The sequence below is a fragment of the Gorilla gorilla genome, chromosome 7 (assembly GCF_029281585.2).
Source record: "Gorilla gorilla gorilla isolate KB3781 chromosome 7, NHGRI_mGorGor1-v2.1_pri, whole genome shotgun sequence".
NCBI lineage: Eukaryota > Metazoa > Chordata > Mammalia > Primates > Hominidae > Gorilla > Gorilla gorilla.
The window spans coordinates 19,972,529-19,991,777 of record NC_073231.2 but is presented as its reverse complement, the minus strand read 5'-3'; the positions used below and the strand labels follow the sequence as shown (position 1 = coordinate 19,991,777).

The 19,249-nt window shown below is 40.7% G+C and overlaps 1 protein-coding gene across 2 annotated transcripts in view; it reads right to left on the bottom strand.

Moving 5' to 3' along the window:
• TUSC3 (tumor suppressor candidate 3) overlaps positions 1-19,249 on the bottom strand; it is a 296,633-nt gene that overhangs the window by 38,256 nt on the left and 239,128 nt on the right. The window contains exon 10 of one of the 2 annotated variants that reach the window (XM_055349639.2): positions 13,184-13,355. The exons of the other annotated variant lie outside the window; for it this stretch is intronic. Coding sequence (XP_055205614.1) covers positions 13,313-13,355 — 43 coding nt within the window. The 3' untranslated portion in view covers positions 13,184-13,312. Of the gene's footprint in view, positions 1-13,183; positions 13,356-19,249 lie in introns of those variants that run through there. 2 annotated transcript variants of the gene reach the window in all.

The window sequence follows — 19,249 nt, the reverse complement described above, 5'->3', positions numbered from 1 at the left end:
TGTTCCTTAGACTGGCCACAGATGGATTATATGACCAGTAGGCGCATATTTCTGGACAAAAAAAAAGTAATTAATCCTGTGTTTGCTTATTCAATAGATGAATTATAGCCATGCCCCACATGAGGAAAAATGAGGATACAAAAAATTAGCTGGGCACGGTGGCGTGCGCCTGTAATCCTAGCTAGTTGGGAGGCTGAGGCAGGAGAATCACTTGAACCCAGGAGGCAGAGGTTGCAGTGAGCTGGCATCACACCGCTGCACTCCAGCCTGGTGACAGTGCAAGACTCTGTCTCAAAAAAAGAAAAGAAATTTTGCAATTATTTATATTTCTCCCTATATACAATTTTCATTATTAATCTTTGAGGAGTAGCTCAATCTCAGTGTAATTTACTTAAGCACCATGCACAAGCAAAACATTTATTAAGAGCTCATGTTTTGACAAGAAAGAAGGCGTGTTAATTTCCTGATAATTATTTAGGGCTCTTCATGCCCATAATGTGGGTGGGATTTCACCCAGTGACTCTTACAGCACCACTCTCTATTGCAGATTAAAATATGTTTAATGAATCATCTTCCAAAACCAAAGTCTCAGGCATCCCTCTTTCTACTCTTATGTGGTGTGTCTTCAAAAGCACATGAACGGAACAAGAGTCACGTGTGACAGCACGGCAGCTTCCCAGCTCCACACCCTCTCCCATTTAAATATTGGCCAAGATTCTTCTGGAAGAACAGCTGATCAGAAGTGAAGGTCCCAAAGGACCTGATAGGAAAAGCTAAGAGACTAAAAGCAAATCTAATTGCAGCTATTCATGTCCTTTCCCCAGGATTTCTGAATCCTCTCTCCCATTTCAAAATCCCCACGATAGCCTTCAGGATCCTTGTTTACTCAGTTTCTTGAACAGCATTGCCTATTTATACCTGGCTACAAGAGCATCCAAATGAGAGAAAACTCATTCCATGGTGGCAGGAGGTTCTCTTGCAGCTCTAGAACCCCTCTGAGCCCAGCAAGGGTACGTTCTACATGGACTGCCACACCCAGCCCCGTACAGCTCTCACAACCCTCATGGTGCTTTTATCCTTATGCTTCTCTGGGTTTTTGATCAAGTTGCCTGCTATATACTGCCTCCAGTTTACCCAGCCATCTACAGACACTGAGCCATCACATTTACGAAAAAACACAAGATACCAAAATGGACATGTCATTTTGTATTTCTCTTTTTTTTTCTTCCCAAGGCTACTAATTAAAAAGTTTTAACCAAAATAGCAACGGAGCCCAATGAATTCTCCACGACAGTTTGTGAAACTCATTCATCACACAAATATGACAGCTTCAGCAGACATGCTCTCAGCCACCCCACACATTGATGCATTCTTTAAACTGTTCCTGTTACAGCCCCTCAACTCCATACCACTAATCTCCCAAAAATGCTCTCAGGATTTAAGCTCTAAGAAAATAATAAAAATGTATCCATTACAAATGCCATGGCAACGTCAGGAAATTACCGTATATGGTCTAAGAAGGAGAGGCGTGCGTAATCCACCCCTTGTTTAGCATATAATCAAGAAATAACCATTAAAAATGGGCAACCAGCAACCCTTGTGGGTGCTCTGTCTATGGAGTAGCCATTGTTTTATTCTTTTACTTTCTTAATAAACTTGCTTTCACTTTACAAACTCACCCTGAATTCTTTCTTGTGTGAGATCCAGAACCCTCTCTGGGGATCTGGATCGGGACCCCTTTCTTGTAACAGCTAAAACAGTGCAGGCATGTAATAAGAGCTCAATAAAGATTTGTTGTATAGATGATTAAGTGACCAGAAAAGCATCTAGCCATATTGCTTGGAGTTTTCAGAACAAGCATGCTATAGAATCTTAGGGTGTGGAGGGAGACCAATAGAAGACAATGAAAACTGTAGCAAGTTAAGAACATGTTGCATATTTCTTGTGTTTGAAAAAGGGTGTTACTATAGCTGTGCCATGAATGTCTCAGTATGCGTAAAATACTAAGAAGGCACTTTTTATATTTCTACATTCTGCAGAGCAGGCTGACAGGTGAGCAGATAGTACAGGCCAGGGATAAGTAGTCATAAAATCAGTATTGCTCTGGAATCTGCTCATCCCTAGGAGAAAATGTTTTTCTTTCTTTCTTTTTTTTTTTTTTTAAAGACAGGGTCTCGCTCCCAAAATCCAGGCTGGAGTGCAGTGTCATGATCTCAGCTCACTGCAGCCTCAGCAGCCCAGGCTCAAGTGATCCTCCCACCTCAGCCCCCCAAGTAGCTGAGACTACAGGCATGAGCCACCATGCCCGGCTAATTTTTGTATTTTTTGTAGATACGGGTTTTCACTATGTTGCGCAGGCTGGTCTCAAACTCCTGGACTCAAGCAATCTGCCCACCTTAGCCTCCCAAAGTGCTGGGATTACAGGCAAGAGCTACCATGCCCAGCCTAAGAGAAAATGTCATCTATGATGTTGTCAAGTGGTGGTGTCAGAAGAAAGCTACAAAGAGCGAATTTGCCATGAGTCTTTTATTTAAGTTTCTCTAAGTTTTGTGAGCGTGGCACTGATTGCCCTGTGTTCTGGACTATCCGTTCAAGGAGCAGCTATGGATATAGAGGTAGTGTCTCCTCTGTAGCAAAGGATAAGTTTGCTTACAACTTTGGAAGATAGAGGAGTATGTCCCCTTGGACATGCTCGCTGCGCGTTATAAACAATTGGGGTTCCCAAAGCTCTCAGGGTCCTCTCCTGTAGTGCAACCTACTGAATGTGCAGGGGCCATTTGACCCTCTTTGTGTTGCCCTGTGGGACATGGAGCTCAGAAAACTGGCACAAACATGCACATGTTCTGGCCGCTGCTGTTGTTCGATGAATTGTCTTTCATCTATGACCTGGGGTCTTATGAGGTCTATCGACATCGATGAAACTGGGGCAGGCACACTTGTTAGCTTGCAACTAGAGTAAGATTTCAGACCCTTCATAGTCCTTGACAGTTCTGGCATTAAGTATGGGATGCTGAAAAAGTCATGCCTTTCTAGAAGAGAAGGAATGAGGACTTTATGGGCTGATGAACAAGATTTGAGAAAAGCCCATGGGAATTGGTAGTAAATACGTTGACCAAATTGTATGGTTAGCTGGACAATAAATAGTCCTTCACCAGTGCCCACTGACGAGGAAAAACTGGGAAGGGGGTCACAGCTGACAATACCAGGAAGCAGGTTCAAAACATCTAACAAATAGTATGTCATTGTTGTCAACTCTCCTCCAGGCAGAGGAACTTCCTTGAGAAACTGGTGGTTAATCTGGTGCACTGAATTATAGCAACTTGTACTAAGATTCATCCTAGGCCAGCAACAATGTCCACCCCTTTCTGACAACAGTTTTATAGCTGAATGTCTATACTGAGTGTGAAAGGAGGAAACTTTGGGACCATTATTCTGGGCAGAACTAGGATAATTGTTAGAGCGCTGGCTGGTTCCTTGAGACATGTGCTAAGGAGGAATGGTAGCAGCTGGGCCATCTTACAGCTCAATCCCTCCTGCAGTCCATCAGGCCAATTGTGGATCCACTTAAGACAACCGTACACGGACTTAGAGTGGTTGGTTTTTGTTTTGGGTATTGTTGTTGTTTGTTTGTTTTGCAGTGCATCCTGGCTGCTATAAGGGAGCATTAGCCTTGTCAAGGAGATTTCTTGATGTAGTTAAACTCTTGGAGAAACCATAGAAGAGACATTGACTAGTATTCTGGCTCTTACTGCTCCTGATTGGATTTACAATGTTGATAAACGAGACACACTGGAGAATGAGATATTGACCCAATGAAATCTAGATAAATTCCTGCGGGCAGCAGCACCACCATGGAAAATTTCCCTAGTCTTTATATGGAAATAAGGCAAGAGCTTAAGTGATACTAGCATGGAAATAGAGTTGCAGGTGTCCCACATTAAAGTGAACGCCTTTAAAATGTCCCTGTAAGAGCCAGTCAAGCCTTAGTTGGCCTGAGGATGCAAACATAGTGGTCCCGGCTGGAAAGCAGTGTGACTGCTGATGAATTATAGGGTTCTCACGGTGTAAATAAGAGGACCCCCCCCCACACACCCAGGAGAGTACTGACTGGGATGAACAAATTTGAAGTTCCTTTGGTTGAACCAAAGCTGCCGCCACGCTGCTCAAAACTGAAGGTAAATGTGAAGTCGCTTACACAGAGCTTCCCTCTTTCTCCGTACTATCCTTCACTCTTTCTCTACCCCGATCTCAGCGACTTTATGGAGACAGAAGATTAGAGGTGGGGTTGAGGTCTGTTTCTAAGGTGGAATCAAAGGTTATATCCACCTACTGGAATAAGTTTGGGAATTTTGAAAAGAGGAAGGATTCAAACTTTTATGGCTTTTTGGATATGGGCACCTAGGGAACTAGCCTATGCAGACCCATGAAAGAAAATGGGTCTAGATTCAGCTCATGAGGTTGGGGAAGGGTTCACGGTGCGAAAAGAAGGTTAACATGACCTTATGGGCCTATTCAATGTTCTGTTGTTGATGCTTCCACATATGAATGTACAGTAGACGTTGATGTGTCATATGATTGTACTTCTTTGTCCCATATTGCCAGAGGCAATGTTTTTGACTGAGAAGAGCCACGTGTAGAGAACTCCTAGTGGGACATAGAAATAGCTCCGTACCTTATGTTTCTTTCCTCTCCTAGGTGTTCTATCGGACGTAGTATAGCATCTTAGGGAAAGGAAGATCATAGCCTGTTGAAGGACTTAAAGGTAGAAAGAATAGTAAGAGATGCATTAGCCCAATACAACAGCCTTATATAGTCGGTGGAAAAAAACCTAACAGGACTGGGGTTTCACAGGAGTCATCAACTTGAATTCAGTTATTGCTCCCAACACGTCAGCCGTTGCGGACGTTGCAAAGGTGATTGAATTCATTACACAGATTGATAGCACTTGGTGTGTTGTCTTAGACACTGCTGAAACCCATTTTGACATAGGCCCAGCACCAAGGCAACTAGATTAGTTCTCATTCATGTGGTAAGGTCTCCAATGTATGGTTGCTGTACTCCCCGACTGTTGCCTAAACTTCCCTGCCATTTGCCACAAGGAGCAGGTCAGGATTTAGCACAAGTGCTTCTGTTCTTTCATTTCCAATGTTTTTCCTATCTGTATAATGTTGCCAAGTCAGAATATTCATCCTCAGTGGCCCTGACTGTGGTATTATCACACTTCCTCTAGCAAAAGTAACCGATAAATCCTGAAAAAATGCAAAAGAACTGCTTGCCAAGTGAAGTTTTTTATGGAACCATGTGGGTGGATTCACAGTGCTAAGTCCCTCTGGCATCAAGGAAGACTGCTGTCTCATCAGACCTCAAAGCCAAAAAAAAGAAAAAGAAAAAAAGATGCCACATTGCTGGACTCTTTAGGAATTGGAGACAGAATGTACCTCTCTTGGGCATTCTACTTGTCCTTTATATTGGCTTATCCAAAAATCATAATTTGAATAGGGCCCAAACCAACAGTCTCCACTGAAAGCTGTTCAGCAAACTGAAATACGCTTTCCATTTTGGGAACTCACAGGCTTAACTCCATCTTGAGTGACCAGTGATTTGCTACTTTGTGCCTCTGATAAAGAGAAGCTGCCTCCATTCAGAGGTGCCCATTAGGGTCTGGACTTGTCCTCTCCTTGAGACAGACAATGCAGTTAGGGAGAGGGTAAGTCCTGACCCCAATGGGAACGGTGAATGGAGACAGCTTCTCTACCAGAGGCTCAAAGTAGCAAATTATGATGCCCTTTATAAAGCAGCTTCTGACATAAAAAACATGACCTACTGAGGCCTTGTGACTTACTGGTCTGATATTGACATTTGGCAGTGGGTGGGTCTATTCAGAATCAATGACAAGTTGGGAAGGGCCCACCAGGCCTTGGCTGGCAAAAGGAAACAGCGTATTTATGAATGCATCCAGGCTGGCCTGAGCAGTATCCTAGCATCCTGGCAGCAACTTTACGTAAAACATGGTAACTATCTTTTTGGTAGAAACTTTGTCTCCTTTCTGTCACCTGAGGCTAAGCTGCTACCTCAGTGGAGCCTTCAGTCCACAGTGGTCCCCTAAATGCCTATGGCTGGTTCACTGATGGTTTGGCTGAGTGGAATTACAACAATATCAGCACGGCTGCTGGGGCTGTTGAATCTCAGTGGCAGCTATGCAGAAAATGAATGTGGTTCTCTCAAGTATGTGGGCACAGCTCAAGGCCATTCTCACTGATCTGGCCAGTATAGTCCTTGGTGAACTTTGTTACATTTTTATTGACTCTTAGGCTGTTCCCAATGGCCTAGGTGTTTGGCATGCCACTTGGAAAACCACAGACTGACAGATTCAATAAGTCTTCTTTGGGATCAAGAACTGTGAAAGTAATTCACAGCTGCTAATCAAAACATGTGGACCACTCACCTAGATACACCACATGAGTCTGTTTTCTGGTAAGACCAGCTGGAAGTAAGCAGCTGATTCAGCTTGCACCACCCAGATTGTTACCTTGGCTGCCTGAATCCATCACTGTATCAGGCATGCTAACATATCCACCGACATAGACTGGATACAAAGTAAAGGACCCTGTATTTCTGATGCAGAGGCCACCATGCAAGCCAGACCTGGGACTCCTGCCAGAAGCTGAACAAACAGCTTACCTGAGGGTAAGGCCACATTGTTTGGGGTATGGCACAAACACATTCTTGGAAGCCTACACTAAGCAGTCAGGTGGTGGTGGTCCTTCACCACTCTTGATTTAATTTAGGTTCCACTGTGGCTGTTTGAGTTTGATCATCTGACCCTGTGGCATTCTGGGGGGTAGACAAATGCTCTCCATGAATATAAAGGACAGATTGGACTGGCTGACCTCATGCGGTCCCTCCAAAATAAGGATTGACTGCATTACTCAAACTGATCTGGAAATGCCAGGGCTTACCAGCCGTTTGGGCAGCCACACTGGAGGCCCCGGGACTTTTGCCCAAAAGCTGATGTGGGTAATACTTGGGGCACTCCAACAAATGTAAACAATGCCTTCTTTCCAGGGACTCTGTGTCCTCGTGAGAACTGTGCTTCTTGTGTGTAGCCACGCATTTTTTACTCTCTTCTTGAAAACACGGTGACTCATACCTTATCGTGGTCATAAGAAAGTTCACACATGACCTCAGAGATCCCTCCAAAATGAGGCTGTCATTAGTTTATCCAAAGAGTCTCCTGGAGGGGTAACTGACACATTTTTTAATGTGCAACCTGCGTGCAGTTATCTGTGCATTGGAAGTCCTCCAATTAGAAATGGTGGTACAAAATTTGTCCCTGATTTTAGCTGAAGTGATCAGTGGTGCCAACTTTGCCCTGGAAGACAATAAAATCAGTTTCAGCTCACTGGCCAGGGTTGTTATGGATAATACAATTGTCCTACATTTTCTGCTTGCAAGCCAAGGCAGGGTCTTTGCAAATGCTAATGCATCCTGCTATACTTGGATTAATGCCTTGGGTGAAGTGAAAAGGTCGATACAGAAACTGATGGTTTATGGGATTTGTTTAGCTGGTTAGGCCTGGGATCCCAGGAGCCATGATTGAGGTCACTACTGCTGCTTGGAGTCTTGTTGGTAATAGCCTCAATTAAATACTACATAAGAGAAATTGAAAGAATGTGTTCCAACCTCTTTCCGTCAGATCAATTACAGTAGTTATTAGAGTGGCTTACTCATGGAAAATTCATCAGAATCCAGGATGGTAGAGAAGCAAGGGGCAGATGTTGGGAGATAACCCATCACAGGATTCTCACATTTATCCGTATCTTGTGACTTTCTTTGTTTTGGATTGTCTTTTAGAGGATGTTTGTCCAGAAAATAGCCATGGAAGATAGTTCGTCTCTCTAGAGCAAAAGACAGACATATTTGCTGTCTGGTAAAATAAAGGTATTTTCCCCCCTGTGGATCAAAGCGCAAATGTGTTTACTATCAATTATAAAAAATTTGAGTTCCCAAAGCTTAGGCTTCCTCTCCTATAATGCAGCACACTCACATGCAGGTGTCATTGGGCCCTCTTTGTGTTGCTGCCTAAGAATTGGCATTTATGAAACAAGAAAAAAAATCCTGTTATTCTGCCTATGCTATTGCTTTAAGCAATTAACCATCCTTTATCTCTAACAAGGAATCTAATGCCTTTTACCTACCTTCATGAAATGGTGGCCAGCTAAGTTGCTGTATTGCAAGTAGGAAAGAATCTCAAACCATTTATAGTACTTGACAATAAGTTCCAGTGCATTCAAATTATGTTAAACTTATGCCTCCATTTGGGAGGAATCATCAATTTTGTATGTAAAAATGCACTCTGATTTTCCAGTTAGAAACATGGAAGGCCCAACAGTCACCCCTCTAGGGTGAAGTTTACTAGAGAAAATAAGAGTGGCTGTGTTATTGTGGAAAGACTTATCCTCAAAAAAAGCTGGATCCTCAAAAAAAAGGGATGAGTCAGAGTCAAAAAACGACCAAGAAGAGAGTGTTTCTCAAAGGCCCAAATGATGCTGAGGTCCTGAGCAGATTCCATAAGTTTAATTCTCTACTGCATTACATAGTAGAATGTACTGTGTTTTAGAAGTGCTGCAATTGAAATGTGCAGTTCATTCAATAATGCATAATGGGAGGCCTCATCCATCAGAGGGAGAAAAGCATCAGGATATGGCAGGCAACACTTGGGGCAAGGAAAGGTAGTTGTCATCTGACTCTTTCTTCCTTAGGAGGCAAAACCTTGGACCGCTTTTCTCTTTTCCCACTTTGCTCTAGCCACACTGACCTTTGGTTTCCTCAAACACACTAAGTCTTTCCCCATTATGGAGATATTTTATGAGCTATGACATCTGCCTGAAATGTTCCTTCCCATGATTCTAACAAGACTAGCTATGCTTGCATGCATTCAGTTCATTCAGCAGTTAGTGAGACCCTATATGTGCCAGATTTTGTTCCACATTTTGGGGATAAAACAATAATAAAACCCCAAAAGAAACTATGCATTAATAAAAAATCCTGCCTTCATGAAACTTATATTCTAGGGTATAGGAGCACAGACTATACATTACGTAAATAAATAAACAAAGTGCTGTTTCAAATAATGGCAAATGCTGTACAGAAAAATAAGCTGGCAAGAGAGAGAGTGAATGGCAGAATAACAGTGGGGATTTCACACAGGGTGTAGGGAACATCACACAAGCAACATGGGAACAAAGAAGAAGAGAGGTCAGTGGTGAGTTGTGTAGATAACTGGAGGAAGATAGGTCAGAGCAGAAGAAATAAGAAGTGCAAAGGCCCTGAGGTGGAAGTGTGCTATGCTGTGTGCAAGGCTGGAGTACAGGGGAAAAGGAGTGAAGAAGGAGGAGGAGCTAAGGTCATGCAAATACTGAGGCTGAATCATGTCGAGTCTTGTAGTTATTGTACGGACTTGGCTGCTGCTGTGTGAGAAGCAGCAGAGTTTCCGTAGTTAGGTGGGCTGAAATGATGGATGATTGGATTGACTGAGGAGAGAAAGAACTATGAGAGAGACAGGAGAGCATACGTGAGAGTAAGTCAGACAGCAAACAATCTAGTGCGAAAGTGGAAAGAGGGACCTTACATAGAAGCACAGGAAGTTCTTCCTCCAGATCAGCAGAAGGCAGCAAAAATGGGTAGAATTGGTTGTTGGGAGCTTAGGAAACATCTCTTCTCATTGCTTCTATTTTTGTTTTCCCCCAGAGAAATAGGAGGTAGGCGCCTCACAGAGGGTGAGAAAAGGAGATAATGGGGCTTTGCAGAAATAGTAGGTGGCCGGGCATGGTGACTCACTCCTGTAATCCCATCACTTTGGGAGGCCTAGGCAGGTGGGTAACTTGAGACTAGGAGTTCGAGACCAGCTTGGGCAACGTGGCAAAACCCTGTTTCTACTAAAACTACAAAAATTACCTGGTTGTGGTGGTGATGCACACCTGTAATCCCAGCTACTCGAGGAGCTGAGGCACCATAATCACTTGAACCCAGGAGGCAGAGGTTGCAGTGAGTTGAGATCGCACCACTGCACTCCAGCCTGGGTGACAGAGCAGGGCTCTGTCTCAAAAACAAACAAAAAAATGAAAAGAAAAAAAGAAATAGTAGGTATACAAGGGACTAGAAAAATGCAGTATGATTGTCAGCAGTGTCAAGTGTCCTCTGTAGGTCCCCGATCATGAATTTCATATGAGGCTTCTCATTATGGCTGTGTGTTTTTACTCTAGGCTAAATTCAACTGTCAGTATAGGTGAGAAGTAAGCTCGTCACTGTTTGTATCTCAAAAATGATCTCTTCATATAAATCTCTTTGCCACTCGAAAGTGGCCACTCAGTAACATCAGCCTGATTTAATTCTTTGCCTTGCAAACACCACTATGCATGTTTCTTGTTGACTTAGTTGTCTTTGATGTTACCTGTTTCTAACATGGAAATATGAGAGCCAACCTATTTCTCCCTCATTCACTGTTAAGTTTTAAAACATTGCTTGGTATATATTTGATGTTCAATAATATTAAATAAATTATTACTTCCATTAAAGGTGGGTAGAGGGTGTGTGTGTGTGTGTGTGTGTGTGTTAGAGGTTGGCTAATCAGAGATTCATTTGTTTTCCAAATACAAATCCAAGCTGGCAAACAGACATCCAACCCATGAACCACAACACTCTCCTACATGTCTGTGGCTTTTTTTTATGTTAGAAAGAAAAAGGAATGTCTTGAACGCTCCTTTAAATACTAAGAATCAGTTCAGTAATTCTTTGTCACCGGTTGAGTTTTCACACTGGAAGAGAGATGATGCAGGTTGGCCTCTTGTTTGAAGCCCAGTTGATGAGCTGGAATGGTGAAAGAGCGTGTTCTTATTTTATGAAGATACAAAAACATAATCAACAGAAGACCTATGACCTTACCAATAGGTCAAAGCAGTAATTTTTTTACAACGTAAAAGGCAGAGCTTAAATGAACTTTCTTAATTTCTCACCTTCAATTATTTTTTCTTATGTGTAAGACAAGAAGAAAGGAAGTGGTTTTGTATTTGAGCATTGGCAATGATGTGAAACTTACCGGGAGAAAATCAGGCCTAATATAAAAGAGAAGTTCTAACAGAGCTGGCCAATGATGGAGCAGTATCTCTCGAAACAGTGGTCTCCCCAGTCTTGTCATCCAAGCAGAAACTGAATTAGATGATTTCTAATCCAGTTTACAATGCAATGTAAACCACACATTCAGATGAGCAGAGCTATGCATATAAATTAACATACTGTGAAAACAACTCATTGGGCCTCTACTAATTTTGTGCATGATAGGATTACTACTTTTTACCACTATGGATAATCATATTCCACTATGGATAATCATATTCCACTATGGATTTCAAGATGCCTACGTGTGTGTGTCCGTGTGTGTGTGTGTCCGTGTGTGTGTGTGTGTGTGTGTGTGTGTGTGTGGGCGGGGGTTGGGGGGGACGCTAAGAGGCTGGTTGCCCAGTTTGCCTTTTATCTTTTCCTTTGGTTCTTTTTTCATCATTACATCAGCAACTATATTAGCAAATAGGTAAACAATAGGGCAGACAAATTGGCGAAGGTAATTCAGCCATAAACTATTTGGGTGGGGGAATATTGTGAATTTTTTTCTAAGATAAAATCTCTATTCTCTCCATCCCCATTTCCATTACCCTGGGTTTAGTTCATTCACTTTTTGGCCTTGAGTACTGCAATCTCTTCTATACTTGCCCCATACGGTAGTGTAAGTGCCATTTTTGAAATGCAAATTGAACCATGCCTCTCTCCTGCTTAAAAACTTCAGTGACTTGTTGATGGGGTCAGTATCTACTCCTTGAGAAGTCTTCAGGCTCCTTCAGGATACAAACCCCACAGTTGTTTCCAGTCACCTCTATGGCTCCCTCCTCTCCTCACTTGTGACATCTCAGCCCTGTTGAATTAATTTCATATCCTCAAATACACCTTGATTCTCAAGTTTGAGTTTTTACCAGTTCTTTCATTTGTGTGCTTTTCCTGGCAAACTGCTACCATCCTTCAACTATCACTAAACATTGCACTGGTACCTCTACCCTTCTAGGTAGAGGTTGTGAGGTAGGAGACTGGCATGGCTTACTTCCTGGGTCAGACAGGATGAAGTGAAGAAACTGGCTAGAAACAATAGCTGGCACTGACGGCAACCTCTAGTTACCCTCAGTGCTCATTAGTACAAGACACTCCCATCGGCACCATGACAGTTTACAAATGCCATGGCGAGGCCGGGCATGGTGGCTCATGCCTGTAATCCCAGCACTTTGGGAGGCCAAGGCAGGTGGATCATGAGGTTTAGACATGGAGACCATCCTGGCCAACATGGTGAAACCCTATCTCTACTAAAAGTAAAAAATTAGCTGAGAGTGGTGGCGTGTGCCTGTAGTCCCAGCTACTTGGGAGGCTGAGGCAGGAGAATCGCTTGAACCCGGGAGGCGGAGGTTGCAGCGAGCCAAAATCATGCCACTGCACTCCAGCCTGGTGACAGAGCAAGACTCCATCTCAAAAAAAAAAAGAAGAAAAAAAAAAAAGCCTTAACAACGACCTGTTAGTTACCACTCGTTATTCATGGCAAGAACCCCGACATTACTACCCCTTTTCTAGAGATTTCGGAATAACCTGTCCCTTAACTTGCAAATAATTAAAAGTGGGTATAAATACGGCTGCCAACAGCCCACATGCTTCTGGCTCTGGGTTCACTACCTAGGAGTTAGCCCTGGTCTGCAAGGAGCAGCTCTGGTTCAATAAACATTGCTGTCTACCACCAGCAGCTCACTTTTAATTCTTTCCTGGGCAGAGTCAAGAACCCTGACAGCCTAAACCCCAATTTAGGGGCGTGTCTGCCCTGCGTCAGTTGGGTGTCTTCTTTCCCTACCGTTTTTCATTGTCATCTGCTTTTCTTTTTCCTTGTTACTTTTAAGGTCATTGAGAGCAGGGTCTGTATCTGTCCTGTTTCTTATTGCAGCCCCAATGCATTTCATAGTTCTTGGCTCCTGGCAAATGTTTGATAGATCTTTTAAATTTTGTTCACTGCAATAGACTTAGAATTGTAGTTTGATTATATATATATATATATATATATATATATATTTCTGCATACACAAATATGTAATTGACACAGTCACAGGTTATATGATTTTGTTTATTTTTTGTTAGAATGATTTGAATGTTCAGAATGCTTTTAATTCATAAAATTTCATGGCTTCATTATGTTAACGGCCTTAATTAGGCATCTGTATGACATCCTCTGTCAATCTTGTGAGCTGTCTCTTAAGACTGGCTGATAAATGAACCTACGATTAAAAAAACAAAAATAATGTTACCAAAGTGGCTGGGTTGAGACGATATGAAACACCGTTGTTGAAAATGCTATTTTCTATGATTTCATTCTGTAAAGACTGGAGGCTTGGCTGCTCTTGATCATGTGATGACATAGGATATCAGATCCATATTACGGTACACTGAACATCGCAAACAACTGCTGAGATACACTCGCTTTGTTCCTCTGAGTCAGTGACATGAGCCGCCTCGGTGGAATGCACTGTGGCAGGTTATGGGTGACGCACAGAAAACAGAAAGGTTTTTACCTAACACTCTGGGAAAATGTGGATAATGCTATTTGTTCACAGTCATGGGCATGCTTGAATGATGACACGATTCTGTTTCCTTGAAATGGCAAGAGCTTTTAAACAAGCATATGTGAAGCTAAGCCTGAGGGTAAGAATTCCTGGCAGCTGAGGAAAGGGGAGGCGTAGCTTGCCAATGCCATCTGCTTAATTTTCCTAATAATCTAACACCTGCCAATGAGACTCATCTTGTACCCCAAATGTCTGAGAATTGTAGAAACACCAGCAATAACTTCTTGCAAGCCCCTCGCCATCATTACTAAGAGAGTGGCTTTCCAACTTACCTACTTAGTGTAAAATGATGAGGATGTTAGCATCTCTCAGTGCCATTAAGCCCTGTTTCCTGAGAACCTACAGCATTCTTGGCACATTCTGTTTGAACTAAGAGACTGATTAAATAAAAGGCTGCAGAGAGAAATTAACCTTTCACCTGATAGTACTCTTCCTTTATGTTTCCATCAGCCCCGGGGTAGGCAGTCTGGATGAGGATCTGATTTTCTTCAGTTTTGTTGTAAACAGCTTTGAAATTTAACTTCCTTTTTTTTTTTTGAGATGGAGTCTCACTCTGTCACCCAGGCTGGAGTGCAGTGGCGCAATCTCGGCTCGCTGCAACCTCCGCTTCCTGGGTTCAGGAGATTCTCCTGCCTCAGCCTCCCAAGTAGCTGCGACCACAGGTGCCTGCCACCATGCCCGGCTAATTTGTTTATTTTTAGTAGAGATGGGGTTTCCCCATGTTGGCCAGGCTGGTCTCAAACTCCTGACCTTAAGTGATCCTCCTGCCTTGGCCTCTTCAAGTGCTGGGATTACAGATAAAATTTAACTCTTAAATAAGTACTTACCTCCCCCACAAGAATGGCAGAATGCTTGTATTCTAATGTAAAACAACCAGTATTTAGTTTAATTAGTGGTCAAGGTCTAAACATGTTTTTCAAGTCAGAATTTTCTCCCATATATTCTTGTCTGGTTTTCAAAAGTCCTCACAGCCGTAGACTGAAAGGAAGGACTACAGAGGGACAGGGGGCAGGTCAGACCATTCAGGGAGTTTGAAAATGTTCCCCTGAAAGTTATGTACTTCTTCAGAATTATCCTTTATAAATAAGAGAGAATAGGAATATTTGAGGAATGATAATTTACCTGTTATGACTACATAACCTCATTCATCTCTCCAAGTAGTAAATGATGACATTTCTTAATAAATACTGGGCTTGTGATTAAAGTTCAACCTGGCACATGTTAATTCTTTGAAGAATGGGAAGAAATTACGTGAACGGTCTTAATATCACCTCTGGGAAGCAGGTTATATTTTCACAGACACTTTCAATCTAGAATAAAGAGGAATAAGTTGTCTAACAGTAGATACCCTGTGGTCAGATTGATTTTTGTTGCATATTAAGATTTGATCTAGGAAATAGCTCCTATGTGGTGAAAGCATCAAATTCTCATCTTTTGGAACCATATATCATAGAAATAAGAAGTGATCGGTTGTTGTGAGAAAATATGCAGAAGTCACTGGTACTGGTCTTATTATTCTAAGGTTTTCATTGACATCATAAAATCCCTCAAATAATATATTTTCCTGACAAATTTTTTAATAGACTGATGCACATATACTCCAGGAAATACAATAATGAAGAATAAATATATAATCTGTTGACGGGATTTCATGCAGACCAAATCATCATGTACTTTGGATTTTCATTGCATTTTATATTCCATGCCTAGTCTTATTGTCAAGGATTGATTCTAATCTAACATTAATCAGCACATTAATATTTTCATTCTTTAATTAGTGTGCATGATGCTGATTGTAAAAATAGCTTGTTTACATGTAGGAATTATTTTTGAAACTAAGTTGAAAGAAATCTAAGAATTTAACATTCTCTATACAAAACAACACAATGAAATAATATTTTTCTGAAAATGATGTAATTGGCAGCCTGATTTTACCCAGAGGAAAATTATAAATTAACTCACAGAAGCAGTGTGGTAGGGTGGGTAAAATTTAAAAAGACATAAAAAGCATTGAATATAGCAAACCACAGACCCAAAGTCATCAAGTTCATGACTTCCCTACTACCTTCGAATCTCATCTTATGCCACTCTAGTCTTTTTTTTTTTTTTTTTTGATGGAGTCTCCCTCTGTTGCCCAGGCTGGAGTGCAGTGGCACGATCTCGGCTCACTGCAACCTCTGCCTCCTGGGTTCACGCCATTCTCCTGCCTCAGCCTCCCAAGTAGCTAGGATTACAGGTGCCCACCACCACACCCAGCTAATTTTTTTTAATTTTTAGTAGAGACAGGGTTTCACCATCTTGGCCATACTGATCTTGAACTCCTGACCTCGTGATCCACCGCCTCAGCCACCCAAAGTGCTGGGATTACAGGCGTGAGACACCATGCCTGGCCCACCCTAGTCTATCTTTAATGAGTTTTCTGTATATTTCAAGTGTGCCTACCTGTATGCGTGTTTGTATGAAGACTAAGGGAACTAGAAATGCACCAGGCAATCTTTTTTTCTCTATTCCACATCCTTGATCAGTTCTAGATTAAAAGAGAAGAAATGGTTGCTATTGAAAATCCTTCTGAAAAACAAGAATTTTCAATTTTCTTACTGTCCTTTGAGTACTTTCTCTCTTTTACAGCTTCCACATTATTTTATCTTTCATTTTAAAGACACATTAAACTATTTTCCCCTTAAAAGTAGTCTATATAGAGACAGACTGTACCTTTAGATGAATGTTTTCAATTCACATAAATTTTCAGGATAATATTTAATAACTTACTACTTCATTGAGATAGTGTCATATGGTTTAAGTTTTAAATTTGTTTTCAACTTTTATCAGGGACAAGCTTGTACGTAATGAAGCTGCAGTGGTCTCTTTAGAGGTGTGAAAAACATTTGTGCTTAGTCTGCCATCTTAAACTGGAGTATAGATTTAAAAATCTTTTAAATTTAAAAGGTTTAAAATTCTATTGTATACAAAATTTATTAGCTTTGGCCAGAGTAACTATACAAATAATACATAATTTTTAAAACATCTCAAGAATGTATAAAGAATTAACACTCAATTCCTATTTAAGTTAAATTGCTTTTCATATAATACATTTAAATATTTTAGCTAATAGTGTTGGAAATTCTTTTTTTCTTTTTTTTCAAACAAGCAATTGGACCATGCAGCATAGAACTTCTGAAATGTCTCTATCCAGGAGGATAAGTTAGATGATCAGGACTGAATTTGGCTCTTTTCATTTCCTGGCATGTTAGCTCATTATGGTAGCTAGAATGCTTGGTGATATGTTAGGCACCTATTCTGTACTACCAGGCGTTCTAGATTGCAGAGCTCCACCTGAGGCCCATTAATAACCTTATTGTCCATCTCTTTAAATAATCAGTGTGTGTGTAGGAGGCAGGGGCATGGTTGGAGGTAAGGGAGTGGAGAGGTGTTGCAATGCTCAGATTGGGCAGTTTTCAATTTACTTATCTCTAAAACAAGGAATAACATCCCCCCACTCCCCCCTGTCCTGAGAGTCTCAGAGGGGTATTTTCCAAAGAAGGTCAGGATGGTAGTTAAAGAAAGGTTAAACGGTGACTGAATAGAAAAAAAAAAAAAAAGGAATGAAAAAAGTGTCCACGATAATTAATGTACTTTTAATATGATAATGCTTATATTTTAAAGATATCTAGGCTAAGACCTAAAAGCAAAGGAACCTTATCATTTCTATCTTGATTTGGCAATGTATTGGTTGTACCAATATATGGGTGAGTTAGAAAAGTGAAGATTTTTATTAGTCTCTTAATCTACAGTTTCTTTCTATATAGGTAATAGATCTTTTTAAAATTTCAGTAGTTGTGGAGGTACGGGTCATACTGGTTACACGGATAACTTCAGTGGCGATTTCTGAGATTTTAGTGTACCCGTCACCCAAGCAGTGTGCACTGTACCTAATATGTTAGAAATTCATTCTTTAGTGGATTAACACATTATCCTTTTTTCTTCTTTTAAAAAAATGCATTTTTAATTGAAAAATAATTGTGTGTATATATATGTGTATATATATATGTATATATATATATATATTAGGTACAATGCCATGTTTCTGTACATGTATGTATTGTGGCATGATCAAACTGGGCTAATACATCCATCACTTCACATACTTATTTCTTTGTAATGAGAATATTTAAAATATACTCTTTTAGCAAATTTTAAAAATATACAATACATTGTTATTAACTGTAGTTGCTGTGCAATAGGCAACTAGAACTTACTTTTCCTAACTGAAACTGTACCCTTTGACTATCATCTCTCCTTTGCCTCTCCTCTCCTCAGCCTCTGGTAGCCATCATTCCATTCTCTGCTTCCATGGGTTTGATTCTTCTATATTTCACATGCGAGTGAAATCATGCAGTATTTGTCTTTCTCTGCCTGGCTAATTTCACTTAGCATAATGTCCTCTAGATTCATCTCTGTTGTTGCAAATGATAGAATTTCCTACTTTTTAAAGGCTAAATGGTATTCCACGGTGTGTGTGTGTGCATACACACACACATACGTATATATATATATATATATATACACACACACACACACACATAACATTTTTCGAATCCATTCATTCGTGATGGGCACTTCAGTTTTTTCATATCTTAGCTATTGTGAATAATGCTGCAATGAACATGGGAGTGCAGTCATTTAATACACAGTTTCAAATTTGTTGGACATCCTGTTTTTCCACATTTTATTTTCAATCCCACAAGTAGGAGTGCTGGATAATCTATTTTTAGTGTTTTGAGGAAACTTCACATTGTTTTCTAAAATGGCTGTACTGATGTACATTCTCAGCAGATACTGTACAAGAGTTCCCTTTTCTCCACATCCTCACCATCACTTATCTTTTCATTGTTTAAAAATCATAGGCAATCTGATGGTTGTGAGGTCGTATCTCATGGTTTTAATTTGTACATCCATGATTATTAGTGTTGTCGAGCATTTTTTCATATATCTGGCCTTTTATATGTATTCTTTTGCGAAATGTCTACTTGAGTCCATTGCCCATTTTTAAAATAGTGTTATTTATTTTCTTATTATTGAGTAGTTTGAGTTACTTATATATTTTGTCTGTTAGCCCTTTATCTGATGCATAATTTGCTAACATTTTCTCCCCATCTGTGCGTTCTCTTCATTCCATTGCTTCTTTTGCTATGCAGAAGATTTTGTTTCACGTAATCCCATTTGTAGATTTTTGCTTTTGTTGCCTGTCCTGTTGGAGTTATATCCAAGAAATTACTGCCCAGACCAATGCCATGAAGCTTTTTCTCCTTTGTTTTCTTCTTGTAGTTCTACAGCTTCTGGTCTTTTGTTTAATCCATTTTGAATTGATTTTTGCATAAAGAATGAAATACAACTTCAAATTCATTCCTCTATAGTTTCCCCAACACCATTTATTAAAAAGATTGTCCTTTCTCTATTGTGTGTTCTTGACACTTCTGTCAAAAATCGATTGACCGTAGATAATTTGCGTTTTTTTCTAGAGTCTGTATCCTATTCCACTGGTCAATGTG